The 19,249-nt window shown below is 40.3% G+C and overlaps 1 protein-coding gene across 12 annotated transcripts in view; it reads left to right on the top strand.

Annotated features, from left to right (window-relative positions):
* Positions 1-5,822: 5,822 nt before the first annotated feature.
* The window catches only part of LOC121889201 (nuclear factor 1 B-type), a 68,661-nt gene continuing 55,234 nt past the window's right edge, over positions 5,823-19,249 (top strand). For 9 of the 12 annotated variants that reach the window (XM_042400984.1, XM_042400983.1, XM_042400986.1 and 6 more), the window contains exons 1-2: positions 7,305-7,722; positions 10,400-10,931. In XM_042400984.1, the coding sequence (XP_042256918.1) occupies positions 7,696-7,722; positions 10,400-10,931 (559 nt within the window). In that variant the 5' untranslated portion in view covers positions 7,305-7,695. Of the gene's footprint in view, positions 6,193-7,304; positions 7,723-10,399; positions 10,932-12,018; positions 12,291-19,249 lie in introns of those variants that run through there. The other 3 variants (XM_042400982.1, XM_042400981.1, XM_042400988.1) reach the window with 2 other exon arrangements.

Genomic DNA, 19,249 nt, shown 5'->3' with positions numbered 1-19,249 from the left:
CTGTCTTGGAAACACAAGACTGATGCTCCTGTTCTCAACCACCTCAAAGTAAGAGACGTTTACGGTGTGGGAATTTATTTCTGATGAGGATCACGTTACAGATTTGTATTATTGTAGTTTTTGCAGTAAATTTCTTTCCAGGTAGTCATAATTCATCTCTGTGTCATGTGTAATTTCTTGCACGATGCCTTTGTAGAAGAAGTATAAGAGGGAGAGGGGAGGGAGGAGAAGGTGGGGGGGTTGGGGTGGGGGGTGGGGGGCTGGTTAGTGTAGGAGGGGGGCGGTGAGGGTTGCAGGGTCATGGCTCTTGTAATTACCACAGTCAGGTTCAAGTCACTGGTCAAGCTGTTGTTGATTTTTTCCCACAATGCAACGTGTCAAGGACTGACCTAAATGTGGCACAGCATGCCTCTACTGATGCCCCTTTGATTAGGTGTCTTATCTTCCACCGGGCTGCGTCAGATGAGAGCCGGGAGCACAGTGATGGCTGGAAAAATGACAGAGAGGTCTATTAAATGGCAGCTTTGTTATGACATGTCAGCCAGGACGTGGTGGATGGTAAGTGGAGCTCTTTTGTCTTGACTTCTTCCTCTTAAATGACATTTGTTACCAACATCACTGTCAAACAAAATCAACTTCAAAAAGGCTTGTATTTCTTGTCATACTCTGTCTAAAAATACTTTCAGGTATCTGACATTTTTTTTGGGGGGGAGCACTTATGTAAAAATCCATGTCTGGTCTCCAAATGCAACCCTGTCTGACTCACCTAAATGTCTTATTTTAGCAAATGATTTTGGTTAAAGTCTTTGTGTGTGTGTGTGTGTGCCGAGGCCAGGATTGACCACATTTGCAGAAGTGAGAGATATTGTGGAAATGGCCTAAAACTCTTTGTTTATTTCATGTATTTCTAATTTATCATGTGCTAAGTGCCTGCAACAAAGATTGTCTTCAGTGTTTATTTAAGAAATGTTTTAAGAGAGCATCTTTGGCACTAACATTAATTTTTTAGCTGATGTAATTCTCTTGGCCAGCATTTGTAACCTCAATTATTGAACAGTCTTACACCAGTTACTTCATTTTGACTGTAAACAATGTGCTTTAAATGGGCTTTGAAAAGATAATGTTATTTTTTTTGCCTAGAAGAATAACTAAAGGAAGTATTCAGCCTGCCTTCAGTGTGAGAGTGCTCCTCAAGTGCACCTCTCTGTGCACCCTCTGCAGTGTTAATTTGATAGTGTCGGACAAAGAGCCCTTGTCCAGCCCGCGCCTTTCCCATGCTGAAGAGGCAACACAGGCTGACATTTCTTTCTGAATATTTATTTACTTGTCTGACTACAGGCAAGCTTTTATTGTGCTCCATCACCAGGGTTTAAGTTGAGGTTTGTTTGTCTGTCTCAATGCATATGAGCTGAAAGAAGTGACTCTTTCTACTCGGGCCACGCTGCTGGTGCTGCCTGCTACTCTGTTTTACATTCACATGTAATAAGTGAGCTTTGTATCCAAGAAATCAAACAAGTTGTGCTTATATTTTTCCTAAAAAGGAAGACTTAGAATAAAGTAGAATCAGCTTCAACTCTTAATATCCACAATTTGCATAAAGGACTGAACCTAAGTGCTTTTACCAATTAAGGAGGGATTTTAAGAGCAATTTCAGCAAGCAGTGGGCAGACCATGACGTGGAATAAATCATTAATTAAAAGTTCATATTAAAGGTTAGAGTATTGAAGGATTTAGCTGAGACCTGCTGTCTTGTCATGATAAGTTGCTTGCAGCTGTGATGAAATACCCATAGGAAATGGGGTAATGGTAGGAAATGGCATTGGTAAAGTCTGATCACACACGATGAAGTACCTCAGGTACTGTTCATGAGTTAACAACATGAGGAGAAAGGCATCTAAATTAATATAGTTAATAGTATATTTTTTTCTGTAGCAGACTCAGGGTACTTCCATGGTCATTTGTACACTGCAGCTTATTTAGATCGTGTAGACTTAAATTCTGAGAATCAAACTCATACTTTGTATTTTCTGATCAGACTTTATTTTTGCTCTTCAAGTTAATGTCAAAGACATTTTTATATACATAATAACTAAGAGTTAATGACTTGATGACACAGGTGCTCAAACAGTACCAGCACTGGAGTGTTGCCCCCTAATGGTGTAAAAATGATAGTTTGCTTTAACCCAGAGGAAGACCCCATCACATTTAACTGAACAAAAGTAACACTAATAATTATAATAATAATGCTTTAAGGTGAACTTAGTCATCCTCAGCAGATCTGTTATTACTAGAAATGTTTTTATCTTTACCCCAAGCCACTGTGTTAAAACAATAATTGTGAATGAGTCATCTATAATGAAAAAAAAAATCAATAAGATATTCCTGTGGGATTAAAAGAAAAGTGTGTGTGGCACTGAATAGGCCTTTTTCATGGAGGACATTTTGTCGCAGTCAGAAAAGCACAGGTGTAAATAATAAAGTTAAAGATGGCTGAATTCCATGTAGCTGCTTCAGTGTGCGCACTATCATGTCTTACCAGGACACTTGAATATAATGAAGCCATTGTTAATGTTATTAGTAAAATTGTAAAAATAGTAATATTAGTAAAATGTCTGCTAAGGTGTTTGTACCCCACATAGCATTTTGTTTATCCACAGGCATTAATATTTTCATGTTCGATTGGAATATTTCTAACATGTCATAAGATAAGAAAACTTTTTGTTTTTAATTAGAGGCTTGTGTATTACTTGTATCCAGAGGATTTTATGTTGTAAATTGCTTAATTGCCATTAAAACATCCCAACCTTTTTTATATTACAGGGCACTCTAACACTCAGTTTTAATTCTCCAGTAGGTCCCAAACAAGATACTAGTAGTTGTGTTTGCGGCCACATGGGGGTGGTAGGTCCACATTCAGGAGGATGAATCAGTAAGAACTCATGCCATGTGCTCCAACAGACTGATATAATGCTGAATATATGGATGCAGAGAGAGTATAGAGTCACTGTGTGAGATATGATCTAGCTTTCCATGGTATCATTATCATATTTCTTTAACAGTAACTAAGAAGTACATATCTAAAAATAAAACATTCATGGAAAAATGATTGCATAATGTTAATTACAACGCATCCTAAAATGTACTGAGTGTGTTTGCTATTTCTGTTTAGTAGAGTGTTTTTATAGGCTTAATAGTCAGAAGGATGGTATCTATTCAGCCCAGCCAGCTTTGCTTCAAGGCTGTTGCGCAGTGAATGAACGCACCAACAGTATCAGACTGAACTTATCCTTTTAACAATCATTGCTCAGCAATTTATAGCCATTTCCACTCCAAGTGAATGCTCTTAGCTTAATTATTTTGATAAGTGAATCACAAACGATGACTGAGCGCAAGCGATGCGACAACATTACAGCACTGACATTTCTAGATAATGTGAATAGTGTGTTAATGTCATGATAATGGTGATGAGACAGTAGTAAAATCTATTGTCAGACGACCCATTGAAGTCATACTATCACACTGTCTGCGGTTGTTATGCTGGCACACAGCAATGAGTGTCCAATGAGTGATTATTCAGTACAAGTATGACTAATACAGCAAAGCTTACTATTGTTATTACTATTACACCACAGCTACTTTTATTACTGAACAACCACCATAAATATAACCACCAATATATTACAATACTGTCAAATTATAAAACACTACAGAACAGTAGCAAAAGTGCATATAGACACAGTATATAGGCTATATATAAAAAAATAAACAAATGTAAAGAGTGATCAATAACCCAGTGGGGGCAGGTATGCAAAATATATGCAAAACAAACAAATCAGTATACAAAATGTACATTATGAATGAATGAAGCTATGATATGTCAGTAGTGTAACTATGATGGAGAGAGCATATAGTCTGTTTATGTTATACACAGTATAAACAGTGAGCAGGTATGCAATATATATAGTGTAAATGAATATGGTCAGATCTAAACAGAATCAGTTAAATGTAGATACTGCAAATATAGAAGGCAATGAGCCCTAGATTATATTACTGTGTAACAGCAGCAACATCACTACCAATATTATTTTTATTGCTAATATTTGATTGATTATTAGGATGGATTTAAAAGCTGTAATTACCATACCGTGTAGGTCACATGTAAAAACCTGCTAGTAATGATAATAATAGGCTAATAATAATAATAATTACCACAGTACTACAGTAATTACTACAGTGTAGTGATTTCCACCTGCAGTAGTGACATCGCCATGACAAGGCTGAATGTCCGGCAGCAGCTCTGTCAGCCCCAAACAGCACGTCAGAGGAGCGGAAGTGAGGGGCCCAGGGTACAGAGTCCCGGGGCCACTGCTGCTGGCCAATGAGAGGCCAGAATGCCAACACTATTACAAAACTGAGCTGCGTCAAGCTGCAGAGAAACAGCCACATGATACCCGGGGAATGGGAAGTGTTGCTTTCAAAATGAGAGTCACGTTTTAAGCTTCAAGAATGTGGATTTTGGTATAATAAAGGATAAACTCAGGTTATTCCACATTATGTTTACAGTTTTAACAAAATGTACATTCTTCATGACATAGTTTATAGGAGCTAGGCTATAAGATACACCAAAGCATGATATTACAAAACAAGTTATATGCTGTCCATTGAGTGATTTTTAGATTTTCAGATAAGCTGAAGGATTAAATACTCTTTGTTAATTCTATGTATCAGGCTAAAAGGCTAATTTAATTACCCTACCAAAAATGGTCACAAAGCTTAAAACATTAAGGCCATTTCTCTCATTTCATTAAAAGTGGATGAGACAGTTTTAATAGGACAAGGACACACTTTTATACAAAGCTATGAAAACACCTTTTTTTTTTTTTTTTTTTTAAATAAATGTATCTTTGATCAATTATAGTTTGTTCACTTATTGTTTATTTTCATTTTAGTTTTTGGCTTAACTTTGCACTTTGGGCTGCATCTTTGCATGAAAGGTGCCATACAAATAAAGTTTGTTTTCCACACAAAACTTCGATTCAAATAAATAAAACCACGTAAAAATCCAAATGTATGTATCAGAATGTTTTGTCTTCCTTCCAGCACAAATTATCACCTCACAGTCCTCAGATTCATCTTGTGACTCTTATAAAGTCCTGAAGATCAAATAACAATAAAATACAGCTTCTGCAGTAATTCATCAGTATTAATAATGTGCTTAATTAAATGCATTTAATATAGTCACAGCCCAATTTTCTGCAAAACAAGCACTTTTACTTTTAATACTTTAAGTAAATTTAGCTGGTGATACTTCTACTTAAGTAGGATTTTAAATGCAGGACTTTTACTTATAATGGAGTATTTTTACATTGTGGCGATTCTACTTTTACTTAAGTAAAGCAGTGGTTCCCAAAGTGGGGTCTGGGGACCCCCAGGAGTCCTTGAGGTAGTTTGAGAGGGTCCTTGGCAAAAAGGGGGATAATTTATTTTCACTGTAATTTCATCCATAAGTAACACAATGACAGAATGTATGACTATTGTGGTCATGGGTTTCATTCACTTTCTGTAATAAAACATCTCAAAGCAAAAATCGTATCAAATTTGGGTCTAATTTGTGTCAGTTTAGGCGTGAAAAAGTCTGAGAAGTGAAGTGAAATAAACGATCTGAGAGCTTCTTCCACCGCTGACTCTGAGCTAAAAGAGAAATTGCCAGAGTAGTTTTTTTGTCAGTAAGGGTTTTATTTGGAAAATTGGCGCCGGAAACCTTCTTGTTGAAGTGATATCAGACTTGACAGTCAGTGCTGAGAGCCGGAGGGCGGCAGGCAGTCACACAGTGAAAGTGAAGGCGGAGACCAACCCAGTGCCGAAAACTCAGCCTCTTCTGGATCACGTTCAACTTCACTGAACAACCCCAAAAAACGATCCAAAAAAGTAAGACTTGAAGAGGAAGGAAGACAAGAAAAAAAGAGAAAAAAACGCGAGGTGCTCCTAACTTCTTTTCACCGCTATCTGCCAAGAATTGTCTTCCGGTGTTGACTTTTTTTTTTTTTTTTTTTTTTTTTTTTTTTTGCGAGCACTGCAAGAGAAAAACCCTCCAAAGCACAAAGTTGAACGTGAGAAATGTGAAGCTACCGGCTTGTGTGTTGTCAACCAGGCTCCAGGATTCCCTATTAATCCATGCAGTACAGTGCAATGGTACGTGAACATGGATTATTATTGCTTTCAAATGTTGTGATAACGCTCTTTGTGATATTGTAACACTGTCCTGTACGCGGACGGGCCAACATTGTACTAAACCTGGCACAGATTCTCCGGCAGCCTATGTTAACATCTCATTCCCCTTAATTTGGCAAATGAACTCTGTGTGGACTGTTGACAGCTCTGTAGGACACACACACACACACACACATACACACACACACACACACACGCACACACACTGCAGCAACAATGTTTAACTTCCAGTCCTTTCAGCAGTAGAGCTACTATGTTACCATATAGCTTAGTTGTGAGTTTTTTTCAACTTCATTAAAAAAATGAATCAGGTGTTCAGCAGAATTATTTCTCCCTCTAATGATATAATCTGACATTTAAAAATACATTTAAAAAACAAAACTCCCTCTAATGTGTGAAAGTTTCAAACTAAGTATATTTTTTTACTTGTCATTAGTAGATTATTACAGGTTTATTCCGCAGTAGACAATACAATTAATATATTATCTTCAGTTAGAGGTAAGCATTAGATAAATAACACCTTGTATTCAGAAAATATTGAATATGTGCCATTTTCTATTTATAAAGATTTATTTCAGAAGCAGAACATTGAAAGGTAATTAACCTGAGTTCATGTTCAACTGTGTGCCTGACAAACCAAAAAAAAAAAAAAAAAAAAAAAAAAGACCAAAAGTTTGTTTTCACTGTGAGCAGCAGACACTGAGTTTGATTATCTAAAAACTGGAAAAGCAGTTTTAGCGCTTGTTGTTGACGCGGGGTTAAAAAAAAAAGGTGCCAGAGCTGCGGAGGGAAATGTTCCTCTTCCTTTTCTGTGTGACTGAAGCTGTGGTCCAAAGTCCTCTGAAGCTCATAAAACAATTCAGATGGAGTGAGGGCTAAATTAATTGTCTGCTGTGTTTTCACATAGCCGAGGAGGAGAAGGTGCTGGATGGTGGATAGGGGTTGTGTGTTTGGAGGAGGAGGAGGAGTGTGACTGTGTAATTACGTGGGTGAAAAAAAAAAAAAAAAAGGAAAAAAAGTTGGGTCTGATTTGCTGGAATCGCGCAGCACCGAAGGTGCACCGGTCGATTTCATATCAAGTTTGGTTAAAGCAGGGGTGAACATCACACACTGAAGCTCCCCACAATGCTTTTATGAACGAGATATCACTGCACCGACACGCGCAAAGAGCCCATGTAGTAGAGGAGTACGCAGCACCGGCTCTACGAGTAGAAGTACATCAAGTGCTTACCGTGCATGTCAGCTCCTCCTCAAAAATCTCCTGCCTATAGCTTCTTTTTCCTCTGCGGACACGACAATCTTTGGATCGCAAAAATTCATGGATGTTCTTGGATAACCTCTTTTTGTTTTACGCGGATAGCTGCTCCACAGTCTCGCACGGTGCACATCGGTCCAGGAATGGCGCGATAAAGTGATCAAAGGAATCAGTCCAAATACATTCACTTTCTGTGTAGCCGTCTCGTCATGTATTCTCCGATTTGTCTTACTCAGGTATTTGTGTCTTTTTTTATACACATATAAAATGCTTTTCGTATTTTTTAGTAAAACTGTTATAGGCTGTAGTCAGGGGGTAGAAAGTTCTGTGTACGAGTCAGGATTGTGTAGTTTCATCCCCTGCGTTGGAAATGCTTTTATAATTCATACCAATAATGCATTTTTTTCTTGTGAATGAATAATACAGCGTAAAAACTAACTAAAAATTAAGTTCTTGTTCTAAATTTCTTGCGTTTGTGCCACAATTATTGTGATTTTTACTTTTAAGGTCTTCGATTCTAATGAAAACTGTAACGAAAAATCATTTTAATAGCGCTACAGGCGCTTAAAAAGTCGCCACTGTGCCAATCTCTCTGCGTCTTTGTGTGCGTAAAGTTGTGCGTAAAGATGATTTTTTAAGATAGACTGTCATCTTGATAATCCCGTATAGTTGGCACAGGTATTCTCATTTTCTCTCAGGTTTAATTAGGTTATTTGCGTCCTCCAATAACCTCACACACACTTCCCAGCCTCGCTGGAGCGTGTTTATATTTTTTTTTACACGTGTATATTTTTTATTTAGAGCAAAACCCCTATACTTTAGTGAAGTGTACTGGAAGAAGATAAAGCCACTTTCACTGTAGGAAGATCAAACGCATGATAAGGTTGATTCAGGTTGGACAGAGTAGCTGCCTGTTTTGGCTGACTCAGTTTTACTGTTTATATTTTACTTGGCATAAGTAAGTGATTGACTGAGATGTGGTTTAGTTTGTACTTAAGAGGATTGTGCTTTTATGGCCCCAGCTGAAGTGCACTGCGTAGGCCCTGGCCAAGTCATTTATCTTTACAGCATTTGGCTTTAGACTGGTTGAAAAAATTAACGGAATATTTAAAGTGTTTTTTAAACAGGAAACCAGATGTGAGAAGGATTTCAGAGACAGTTGCTTCGGAGCAAATTTACTAGCATTTACTGCTTACTTTTGTCAGTTTAATTGACAACTTTATAGCGAGGGGATGACATTAAAAGGAGATCTGAATTATTATTTTTTTTACCTCTCGAAAAGACTACAGATAAGTGTTGTATCCTTAGTAAATATACTACATTTCAAAACTAGAATCGGTAGAGAATAAAAAAGTTGTATTTACAATGTGTGATATGGTTATAATTTGACATTAGTGTACTGGAGCAGAGTTTTATTGGCCTGAGAGTACAGAGCAGAAATGTGGCTTCTCAGAGGAGCACCAGCGGCAGGCACAGATAAGGAGTGGATTTCTGTGGTTGCCTACAGCCGGCGTGCCTGCGTGCCTACTAAAAGAGCAAAACTCTTCAAAAGCCTGCTCCAAAGGAGCTGCTTATACTGTCTAAATCTGACATTTTAATGACCTAAAACAAAGATAAGTTAATGTTTCCACTTCTTAGTCACCGCTGCTGTAATTTCGGACTACTCTTAAATCATGCACCCTATCCTGTACATTCCTACACCAACACAGAACAAACACTAAGAGATTATTACAATTTGTTTAAGAATTACTCGAGTATTGTTAATGGAAAAGCCTGTAGATCAGTAAACTGTCGGGTTGCTGTAGAAATGTGTGAATTTAGCTTTTTTTTAGTTTGAAGATATCAGGATAAATTATGTCAAATGCGGATTGTAAAATGAATAAACATTTACGTTCTCTTTTTGACTCGTATTTGCAATATTTTTAAGTGGAGAATTAAAGATATTACGATATAAAGTAAAACGGCACAATGCTGAATACAAGACACAACAGCAGACGAACTAGATGGAAAAGTCAAATTTGTGCTGAAAATATTTTCACAAATATTTAAATTGGATCTCTGATGAGTTATTTGAAAAATAACGTTACGCAATTGTTTTGTAATTAAAAGAGATGAACAAAGTGATTCACAGTCTCAATATCAAAGGCTAACCTCAGGTTTTTGGAATGAAGCTGGGCAAGTATCATTCTGTGTGTTAACCTCAACACTTGGCATGAACTTCTAATCAAGTCCTAACTCAACCTTTTTGCAAATACCTCTCACACGACTGCTTCATTTAAGATGCCGACTTTCTCCTCTTTCTGTGTATTTAATCCATTTTAAACATGCAGCCTGCGTATTGAGGCTGTTTGCCGGGGAGAAAAAAAGGGGGGAATCTCTTTAACTTTTCTATATTGTAACTGCATCCCACTTTGCCCTTCCAGCTTATCCACCATCCTTCATGAACATGGCATAAGTTCGCATCGGAATGTGGATAATTTGATAAGAGAAATGCAACTGCGAGGGGCGCATGCTCTCTGTAGCAGCAGCAGCAGCAGCAGCAGCAGCACAGGAGTCCAGCTCAGAGCATGCTCGGGAAATGAGAGCGGAGACGCGAGTGCATTCAGTCACCGGGCTTGGTGCTATTGTAGTGTTGGCAGTTGATATAAACAGTGGAATTTCCTTGTCATACCTGCAGTATGTCCAGATACATCTAGGATGGTAAAATCAGTGTTGTTATGTGAAGAGAAATGTCTTGACTTAACTGCCAATAAGATAGTATTTGACTGATTATGAGGAATGGTTTATTTGGTGTCTAACTTCCCTTCTGCCTGTGATTATCAGTTGACTAAACCCATGATTCTTAACGTGAGTTTCTGATTACATTTCTCTCCTCTCTCTCCTCTTCCTCACTGTGTCCCTTGGATTCTCCAGGATGAATTTCATCCCTTCATCGAGGCACTTCTTCCTCACGTCCGTGCCATTGCCTACACATGGTTCAACCTCCAGGCCAGAAAACGCAAGTACTTCAAGAAGCACGAGAAGCGGATGTCCAAGGATGAGGAGCGCGCGGTGAAGGACGAGCTTCTGAGCGAGAAACCTGAGGTTAAGCAGAAGTGGGCATCCAGGCTGCTGGCCAAGCTCCGTAAGGACATTCGGCAGGAGTACCGGGAGGACTTTGTCCTCAGTGTGACGGGCAAGAAGCACCCGTGCTGTGTGCTATCCAACCCGGACCAGAAGGGCAAGATCCGCCGGATCGACTGTTTGCGGCAGGCCGACAAAGTTTGGCGTCTGGACCTGGTGATGGTCATCCTCTTCAAAGGCATCCCTCTGGAAAGTACAGATGGCGAGCGCCTTGTCAAGTCTCCACATTGCACCAACCCAGCACTTTGTGTCCAGCCACACCACATAACAGTATCGGTCAAGGAGCTGGACTTGTTTCTAGCATACTATGTCCAGGACCAAGGTAGGGACAAGCTCATACTGTGTGTGTTTGTGTTACTGTGTGTGTGAGCTAACACGCATGCGTGAATGATGTCTTGGCAAGGTCAAGGGTCACATGTGTTACTTTTTGGCAGTCTCGCTGAGATTGGCCGAGATCACCGCTACGATGGCCAGACAAATAAACAGAAGAAATATGATAGTCAGTACTGTATACAGACAGAATACATATTTACATGTCTCAAGTAGAGCAGATTACTACACAAAAATACAGTGTCTAATCAAACATTAAATCTAAGACATGTTTTAAATGTGTTTTTGTATTGCTGTATTCCAGCAGCAGCTCCTACTCATGTTCAATGATTATTCAGTTACTAAAATTTGGACAGGCTGTGTATTATCTCATACACACACACAGCCATACAGACACGTGTAACTAAACACACACACACACACACACACCTCTTCTATTTGTTCAAATCTTAAGTAGTGACATTTGTAGGAAGTTTCAGTAAAGACTGCTTAAATTAAAACAAAGCCAACAGCAGTATTTGTTTAATACTGTGTCTATACAACAGTAACTCTGGATTCTTGTAAAACCTTTTTTTTCAGTTTCGTGTTATTCATCACCACATTTTTAAAAACAGATGTTGTTTTTAATATGTTAAAAATCGTGGCCTTCGTCCCCACAGTCCCTATGACATAATGTAACATGATGTAATTTTAAAACTCAATTTAAAAAATCATATTTGAACATTTTTGTTTTTAAAATGAGATTTCCACCATTAAATAAAGGTAATACCGATATAAACATATTGCTGACAGTAAGTCACATCTCTTCTTAGCATTGTTGATATGAGTAAGCTTTAGGCCTTTTTAATATTTGGCAATAAATTTCAGTTGCTAATATTTAAGTATATACTGTATGACATATTTTATCTGCTGTAAATCAAGTGTGTGATGAATGTGTGGTCGTGTTTAAGCTGAAATGGAAACCACTTTCTTTTCTTAATTCCTGAAAAGCTGGTTTCTTTTAGATGAAAGCCTTTTGCGGACACAGTGATGTGCTCAATGTGAAGACTGAATCGTGTGCTGTGTGTTTTTTTTTTCAGTGTGAAACGCGAGGTTGAAAAATTCTTTTGCCACGTACTGGAATAGGTTTTGACATGTACATTTTTTGAACGGATGTGTTAAAACCTCTTTTTTTTCAGACTTTTTTTTTTGTTGTTGTTGTAGACATATACAACCAAAAGAATGTCGCATACTAATAAAATAATGGCTTTTACTGAAACATTTTGAGATGATCTCCAGCATTGACAATTTAAGCCAACATTTATTAAAGGAAATTCTTTTTGAAAAGCAGTTTTGAAGTGTCTTCTAAAAGTTAATTGGAAGAAAGAAACTTTGAATTTTCACCCACTATTTAATGACTGAAACATCACTTTTGAATCTGATAGTCCATGATAAGTTTAAAGAGAGGGGAAGAGCAGTTAAGAATAGACATTGCACAAGCTCTGCTAGAAACATTGCTTAGATCGATGTCATAAATTTAAAATTTTATTCTTATTTGGTCACCTGATCCATTCTTCTTTTTTTTTTGCTGAATTTAAGGGAAACACCAACTCTTTCTTCTCCCACCATAGGAATCCCTCTATACTATTCCCTGTTGAAATTTCCCTGTATTAAATCTATTGCAGCAGCACCGAATACCCACCAATACTTTGCTGTTGAGGGAGAAATGGTTGTATAGCTAGCTCATTATCATCAAACCCTGAGCACCATTTTGTGTTTGATAAGTGCCAGGGAAAGCAGAAGGCACAGCACAGAGACAATAATGGTTGCCACTGGCACCGGAGTTGGCATCAGACCCTCTTTTGTGTCTTTTGTAGGATGCCACCGCTTCTCTAGTTTACATCTGCTGCATTTTTAACTGTTCAGTACCAACTTGAAAATGGCTCTATAGTGCTGCTTTTTCATAATATACAACATTTGAATTATAAACAAGTGCTTGTATTATACATTATGGACGGTATTTCACCGGATATTATTTTAGGAAAAAACATGTCCGCTATGGAGAAAGAGCAACATATCGGCAGGAAGATTCATTTTAGTGGTTGAAAAAGGTGAACATAATGTTCTCGTTCGCCGGTGAATAAGTTCACTCTGATTCGACATCGCATTGCGGATCAGATGCGATTATTTACTGTTGTCCCCAAAATTTCTGTTGGTCGAAACTTTGGCAAATACAAAATAGCATTCTTTTACCGGGATCACAGAGACGCCTATGCTTTTTTTTTTTTTTTTTTTTTCCCTTTTTCGTATTTGCAAGCTAAAGCGGCTTTTCCTTTTCTTCAAGTTACCAAGCAGTGCCCACCTCCAGACAATGCAGCCATATTGTGGTAGCGTGCGGCACGGCGCCATTTTGTTTTGCACTGTGCCAGGGAGGCAGGCAAATCACCAGTAATGGTTGTTAGAGGTTTGGAGGTTGGCATCAAACCCTCTTTGTCTGCTTGCAGCATGCCTTTGATTCGTTGGTTGGCATCCGCAATGCAGCGGGCACGTTGGAAAGTTTTTTGACAGTGGCAGAATGGAAGCCGCTGCCTTTGTTCTGCTGCAACTGCACGAAACAAACAAACATACAATCAAATACAAAGAAACTAGCAAACGCCTCTCTGTCTGAAACAGAATCTGGTATTTGTGCGAACTGCTAGAAAAAAATGGGTCCATACTCTGCTTTTAATATTGTACTCCGTGCTTCTATGTGGCAATGGCTCACTGTTGTATTCCCTAAAATATTTTGCTGCCATAATTAACTCAACCGTATTTTTTTCTTGTTATTTTTCGTGTCAAAAAATCAATAAGTTCAGCGTGTATTTGTTTTTTGATTCTGGTGGGTCGCTGCCTGAGAAAGGTCGGCGGGTTGGCAAGCGAGTGTGCTGGTTGAATTTAGAGAGGGCACTCAGCCCCCTTGTTCTGGGGCACAGACGCATTTAGCCAGGCAGGGCTGTAGCACCCATGTGCATGCCCAGATGAATGCCCGCTGGGAAGTAGGCTGGGGGCTGGGAGTGGGGGTTGTGGCATCCATTGTGCCAACTGGCAGGCTGTGTTCAATACAGGGCCCTGGCTTTTCACACGCACACACTGCAGTTGTACTCCAATGCACTATTTTATCTTAATCTGATAAAACAATAAGTGCAATTCTTTTTTCTTTTTCTTCAAATCATTGCCTCTCCCCACCTGGATCCATATTTTGCATATCCAGTTTGACAACTTGAAGGAATAGTCGTAACAGAGCATGTAGATAATAGTCATGTTAGGACATGTTAGAATACTGTAGGGCTCGTTTGTATTTGGTTTTGTTAAGGTGCTCATCACTACTTTCTCAACAAATGTTGGAATGTAGTAATTGTATTCACTGGAAGTACTTGGCCCTGGGTTTTTATATGTCTTGTTCTCTTTACACATGTATGTAATTAATAAAATAGGCAAATAAAACAATTTTAAAAGAAATGTGAGTAAGATACACAAGCAATCCAAGTGAAGAATTAAAAGGAATCTTGGAAAATACTCTGGAAATGGTCTGACGTTCATTTTCCTAAGATACCTCAATTATAAAATGAATTCAGCAAGAAGTAGTTTTAAGTGGAATAAAGCGGGGATGGTAGTAGAAATGAGAAATTACTCCAAAGAATTCTGAACATTTCCAAAAGTTATCAGTGGATTCCCTCATAACGGGTTACAGAAAAGGATTGCTGAGGTAGGCCAGTGGGAGACTAAAGAAGTCAAGGTCAAGCAGCTTTCCCATTACTCTGCCGCTGAAAGTTAACACGATCATAAAACATCATTACCTTGACTTTTTTTCCCCCTCTAGTAACGTAACTTTTTTTTTCACACCGTCATGATAGTTTGTGGAAATGGATGGATTACCTCCGAATACATGCTGCCATGTTAATGGAGACCTTGTTTTACGAGCGCCAGACTTAACCTCTGCCCCTGGGGTCATGACCTTTGCAAAGAGATGTGACAGGGTGTCCTCTGAAGTTTAATTGAGCAAAACAGATCAGTGAAAACGCGCCGTTGTAGGCCCAGGGCACATGGAGGAGGAAGACTTTTTGCCTGGGGGGGGGGGGAGGGAGGGGGGTGGTCAGGGGAGGAGGTAGGGGAGCTGCTTGTAAGCCCCCCTTGTTGACCTCCTCAATCGGGGTCAAACCGCGGCGGTCGCAGGATCACCGGTGGTCTCTTGGCAACTGTTTGTCTCCACTCCCCCGCCACTCCTTCTGGTCTGGCTGGTGGTCCCTTGGTTCACTGGCCTAAGTGAGGGGGAGTAGGCACCACTGACTCCCCCCCCCCCCCCCCCCCCCCCACCTCCACACCTCCTCACCCCCCTATCTGATCCCTCAGGCTGGGTAGCCTGGCTGGTCTCTGTCTTCAAGACTGGCCATTGCCTGCTCACTTCGCTGTTTGCATCTTGTTTTCCGCCCGGCTGCCTCGGAGGCTTTGGTCAGGCGGCCAGAGCGGAGGCCTGACCTTCTGGGTCACAGTGGAGGTCTGTGACTAAGCACAACATCTATTCCTCCCTCCCTGCATCCCCTTATCCTCCTCTACCATCAGGAATCACCCCTGCGGCACACAGCCCAGCCAAATGACTCTCTCACTCCTCTCTCTCCCAGTCTCTTTTCTTTTCTCACTCTCTGGCTTTCCCTCAAGCCAGAGACTCCGACCATGACAGCTGTCCCAGGCCCAGGCGCTCGGCCAGAGAAAGGGTGGCTGGGTTTATGCCAGAAGTGTGAAACAAAACTTGTTGTAAAACAGACAGCATTAAGGACACTACTGTTTGTCTTCCCTATTTTGGGTTAAGTCAAGTTATTCAGCTCCCTTTCATTGTCAAGTCTGGTGGTGATGGTATTGGAAAAAGTCTCAGAAATGGGTGTTTAGGAAGTTGAGTGGAATTTTATTCTTGGACATAAATTCTAATGGTGAACATTCAAAGCAAAATCAACAAGACAGTAAAATCCAAATCCTGGGAAAAACCTTCACTGATGACTCCAGAAGCATATAGTAAAACTCTACAGAGTGAACCACACAACCCTGTGCTTAGCTTCTATTCTGGCTTCCTTATTAGTATGCAATAGAGCCTGCGGTGTCTGGCTACCTCTCTCTCAGAGCCATAACCTATCGAACACATTCTCTCAATCTAATCCACTTAGAACTCCCTCCCAGCTTCACCGCTTGCCTTATTGATTTCCGCTTCCCACTAAATGTCTTCCCGATCCTTTTTCTCTTAACCCAGGAGCTATTTATGTTTTGCAGTGTTGTGTATGTTTGCTTGCTTTCTTTGTTTTCTTTCTTGCGTCTTGCTCTCTTTATTTTTCTTTCTTTCTGGATTACTTTCTTTCCTTCTTTCTTTCTTAATGACTTCAGTCCCTCTCTGGGATCCTCGGTGGTTTGTGATCTTCATCTGACTTTCCTCTGCCTTCTTTCCCTTCCTGCTCTTTGTCAAACACTAACCTGGGTGCAGTGTAGCCAGGTTGCCTGGCTCAGTATGAAGCTTGTGTTATTAGCAGCGGGGTTTTGCTCGAGCAAATACCTCAAGGCTTAAACAGGCCGTGTTACCTCCTTAGCCCTCTTTTGTGTGCCATGTGTACATAAATCTCCATGGAAACAAGGCAACTCGGAGCAGAGGCCACAGAGAAATGTGGATGCCTTCTTTCTCAACAAAATTTACAACTCTCTCTTTTGCTCTGCAACAGTGTGTTTAATTTGCTTGTGTCACAGTTTGCGCTGATGCATCCGTCAAAAAAATGGGGCAAAGTCTTTCTTCTGGCACTCTAAGGCACAGGCATTGTGCTTTTTTTGTCTATTTCAGCAGGAGACTCAGTTTTGCGTTTGTGGCTACACTTGGTTAAGGACTGCAGTTTGTGTCATTAGTCTATGGTTAAGATCTCAGCTTCACCACACTTTCCCAGGCTTTTGGGGAGGACCCCAAATGCATTTCAAATCCCCCCGAGGCCACTTGACTGGAGGACCGGCACCTCCCACTCCTCCCGGATAGATTCCCCACCCCCACCCTGTCTGCCGGTCCTCCCAAATGAAGACAAATAGGTACATTCACCCCCTATCCCAGCAACTACACTGTACCTCACTGTCCTGCCTTACAAAGGCCCTCCCTACTGCCTGAGCTTCTCCATCCAATGGCTGCCCTCTCTTCTTTGCCATCATACTAGCATAACTGCTAGAAAAACATACTATCGTCCCATCTGCCTGCTAGACTGGTCATGTGAGACAGCACTGTCTGTAGTGGAAAGAGGAGTAAGAATGTAGAGAGGGGAGAAACAAAAGTCTTAGATAGAGAATTCATGTGAAGATGTTTTTTGACCTCACATTTTTTTCAAGTCAGCAAGGAGAAAAGAACCCCTCAAGTACCAGACTGAGACTTTCTTGCAAAAGCCAATCCCTTTCACCCAGGAAGGAGCCTTGTGAACAACCAATGAAGGGAAGAAAAAATGAGAAGGGGTAGTAGGTGGGGTGTGATGGGGAACTTTGGACAGGGACAGACAATCAGAGTGGTTGCCCAGGAGACACTAACTTCTCTGTGCACCCCCCCCCCCCCCGCCCCCCCTCCCTCAACCCCCCCACCCTGCTTTGCCCCATCAAAGTCTTTTCAGTCCAGACAGGGCCGATCAGTGGCCCAGAGTGATGGTTGTCTCTTCTTTTGTCTGGCGGTACAGTACAGCCCATCACTGTGACGGCTCGACAAGACCTGAGCGGCACAGAAAAAGAAAGGCTTGCCATTGCAGTGCTGTGCAAAATGTACTTTTGGGTGGGCATGTTGCTGTTTGGGGTGGGGGGGCGAATCCCCAGAGGATTTCTTTCTAATGTCAGTGCAGTGGGTCAAAGAGGGGATATGGCGTCTGGGGCTTGGGAATGGCCTGCTTGGGACGGATTCATCAGCGCCCCATTGAGTTGTCAAAGCTAGCCAAAAGCCTCCACTCCTCCCTCACATATGTCAGGTTCACTCGAAAAGCTCCCAAATTTAGAAATCAACTCTCGATCAGCAGAAGATGCCATATATTCAATGTAGTAAACAACCCAAACCCTCAATATGGTTGTTTGTTTTTATTGACCTATACATCAAGAAAAGTTATAGAACAGCATAAAAGGCAAGGAGAGTAGGAAAATAAGTCATTTACATTTTTAGCACTTACATAAACATGCTGACTTTTATGAAAGACAGGATCTTTGAGCAGCGGGGGCTGTATGTGATTAAAGTAAGCCATATAGAAGTAATGACAGGAAGAGAGGAAATATGGACACCTTGTTGGTTGGTTTTCACATTGCCTCTTTACATCAAGGTAATAAAACAACAAACTGGTAGACAGAATAAAAACAAAAATAGATAAATGCCTGTTCCCTGCATATTTTCTTTGGAGATATCCACATAAGTATGTTAGAATTCAGTTTAGATGTGGCAAAAGTACAGCATTCACAACTTGTAACTTTAATCAGAAACTCCAAAACAAAACTCTGCCTTTGCCAATTTCTGCAAAGGACTTAGCTTTAAAGCTGAACTATCAATTACAATTTATTCAGAGTATTCCCTTTTGCCATGACTTTTTCAAAATTTGATTAGATATGAATTTAGATAGTTGGATCATCTTTTAACCAGTTGGAAATGCTCTCAGTTTAGTAATGATGAAATTATTTGGCCACTGTGCAACTTCTACTTGTCTTAGGAGTCCAGTCCTGTCTGGACCCTGTGATAAATGCCCCCTGCAGCACTAACAGGATGGTTAATGAAGCCCGTTATTTTTACTGGGAAGGAACGGGGCTTGTTACCATGGTGCCTTCTGAAAGCCTATATGATCTGGCTCCAGATAGCTTGGATTCTTCTCAAATTGGCCTGTGCTCTCTCTACTGGCACAAGGCTCCAGCTGGTAGTTAAACTGCACTGACTTTCAGAAAATCCTTCCAAAAATTTCTATATGCAAACACAAAAAATGCACACAAGGAGACACACTCTGGCACTGATATGCATGCGCATGCAGAAAATCATGAACTTATTTACTGCACACACGTCTGATTATTGCTAACATGCACTCCAGCTGAAAAGACTGCTTTTAGATTCAGTGGACCGCAGCTCCTCAATAACAACAGTCCTCTAGCGTCTGTTGGGCAAAAATTTAAAGTGAGAGCACTTTAAAAACTTGTTCCAGATTTACCATGTCAAAATTGTAATTAGACCTCTAACATGTGCGCAAACCTACAACCCACAATTACACTGCGGATTCTTACCAAAAAATAACTCTCATGACGCAGCCTACATTACCAAGGAAATTTGGGTAA

Source organism: Thunnus maccoyii, chromosome 22 (assembly GCF_910596095.1).
Source record: "Thunnus maccoyii chromosome 22, fThuMac1.1, whole genome shotgun sequence".
NCBI lineage: Eukaryota > Metazoa > Chordata > Actinopteri > Scombriformes > Scombridae > Thunnus > Thunnus maccoyii.
The sequence above is the reverse complement of the archived record's forward strand: the minus strand, read 5'-3'. Positions and strand labels throughout refer to the sequence as shown.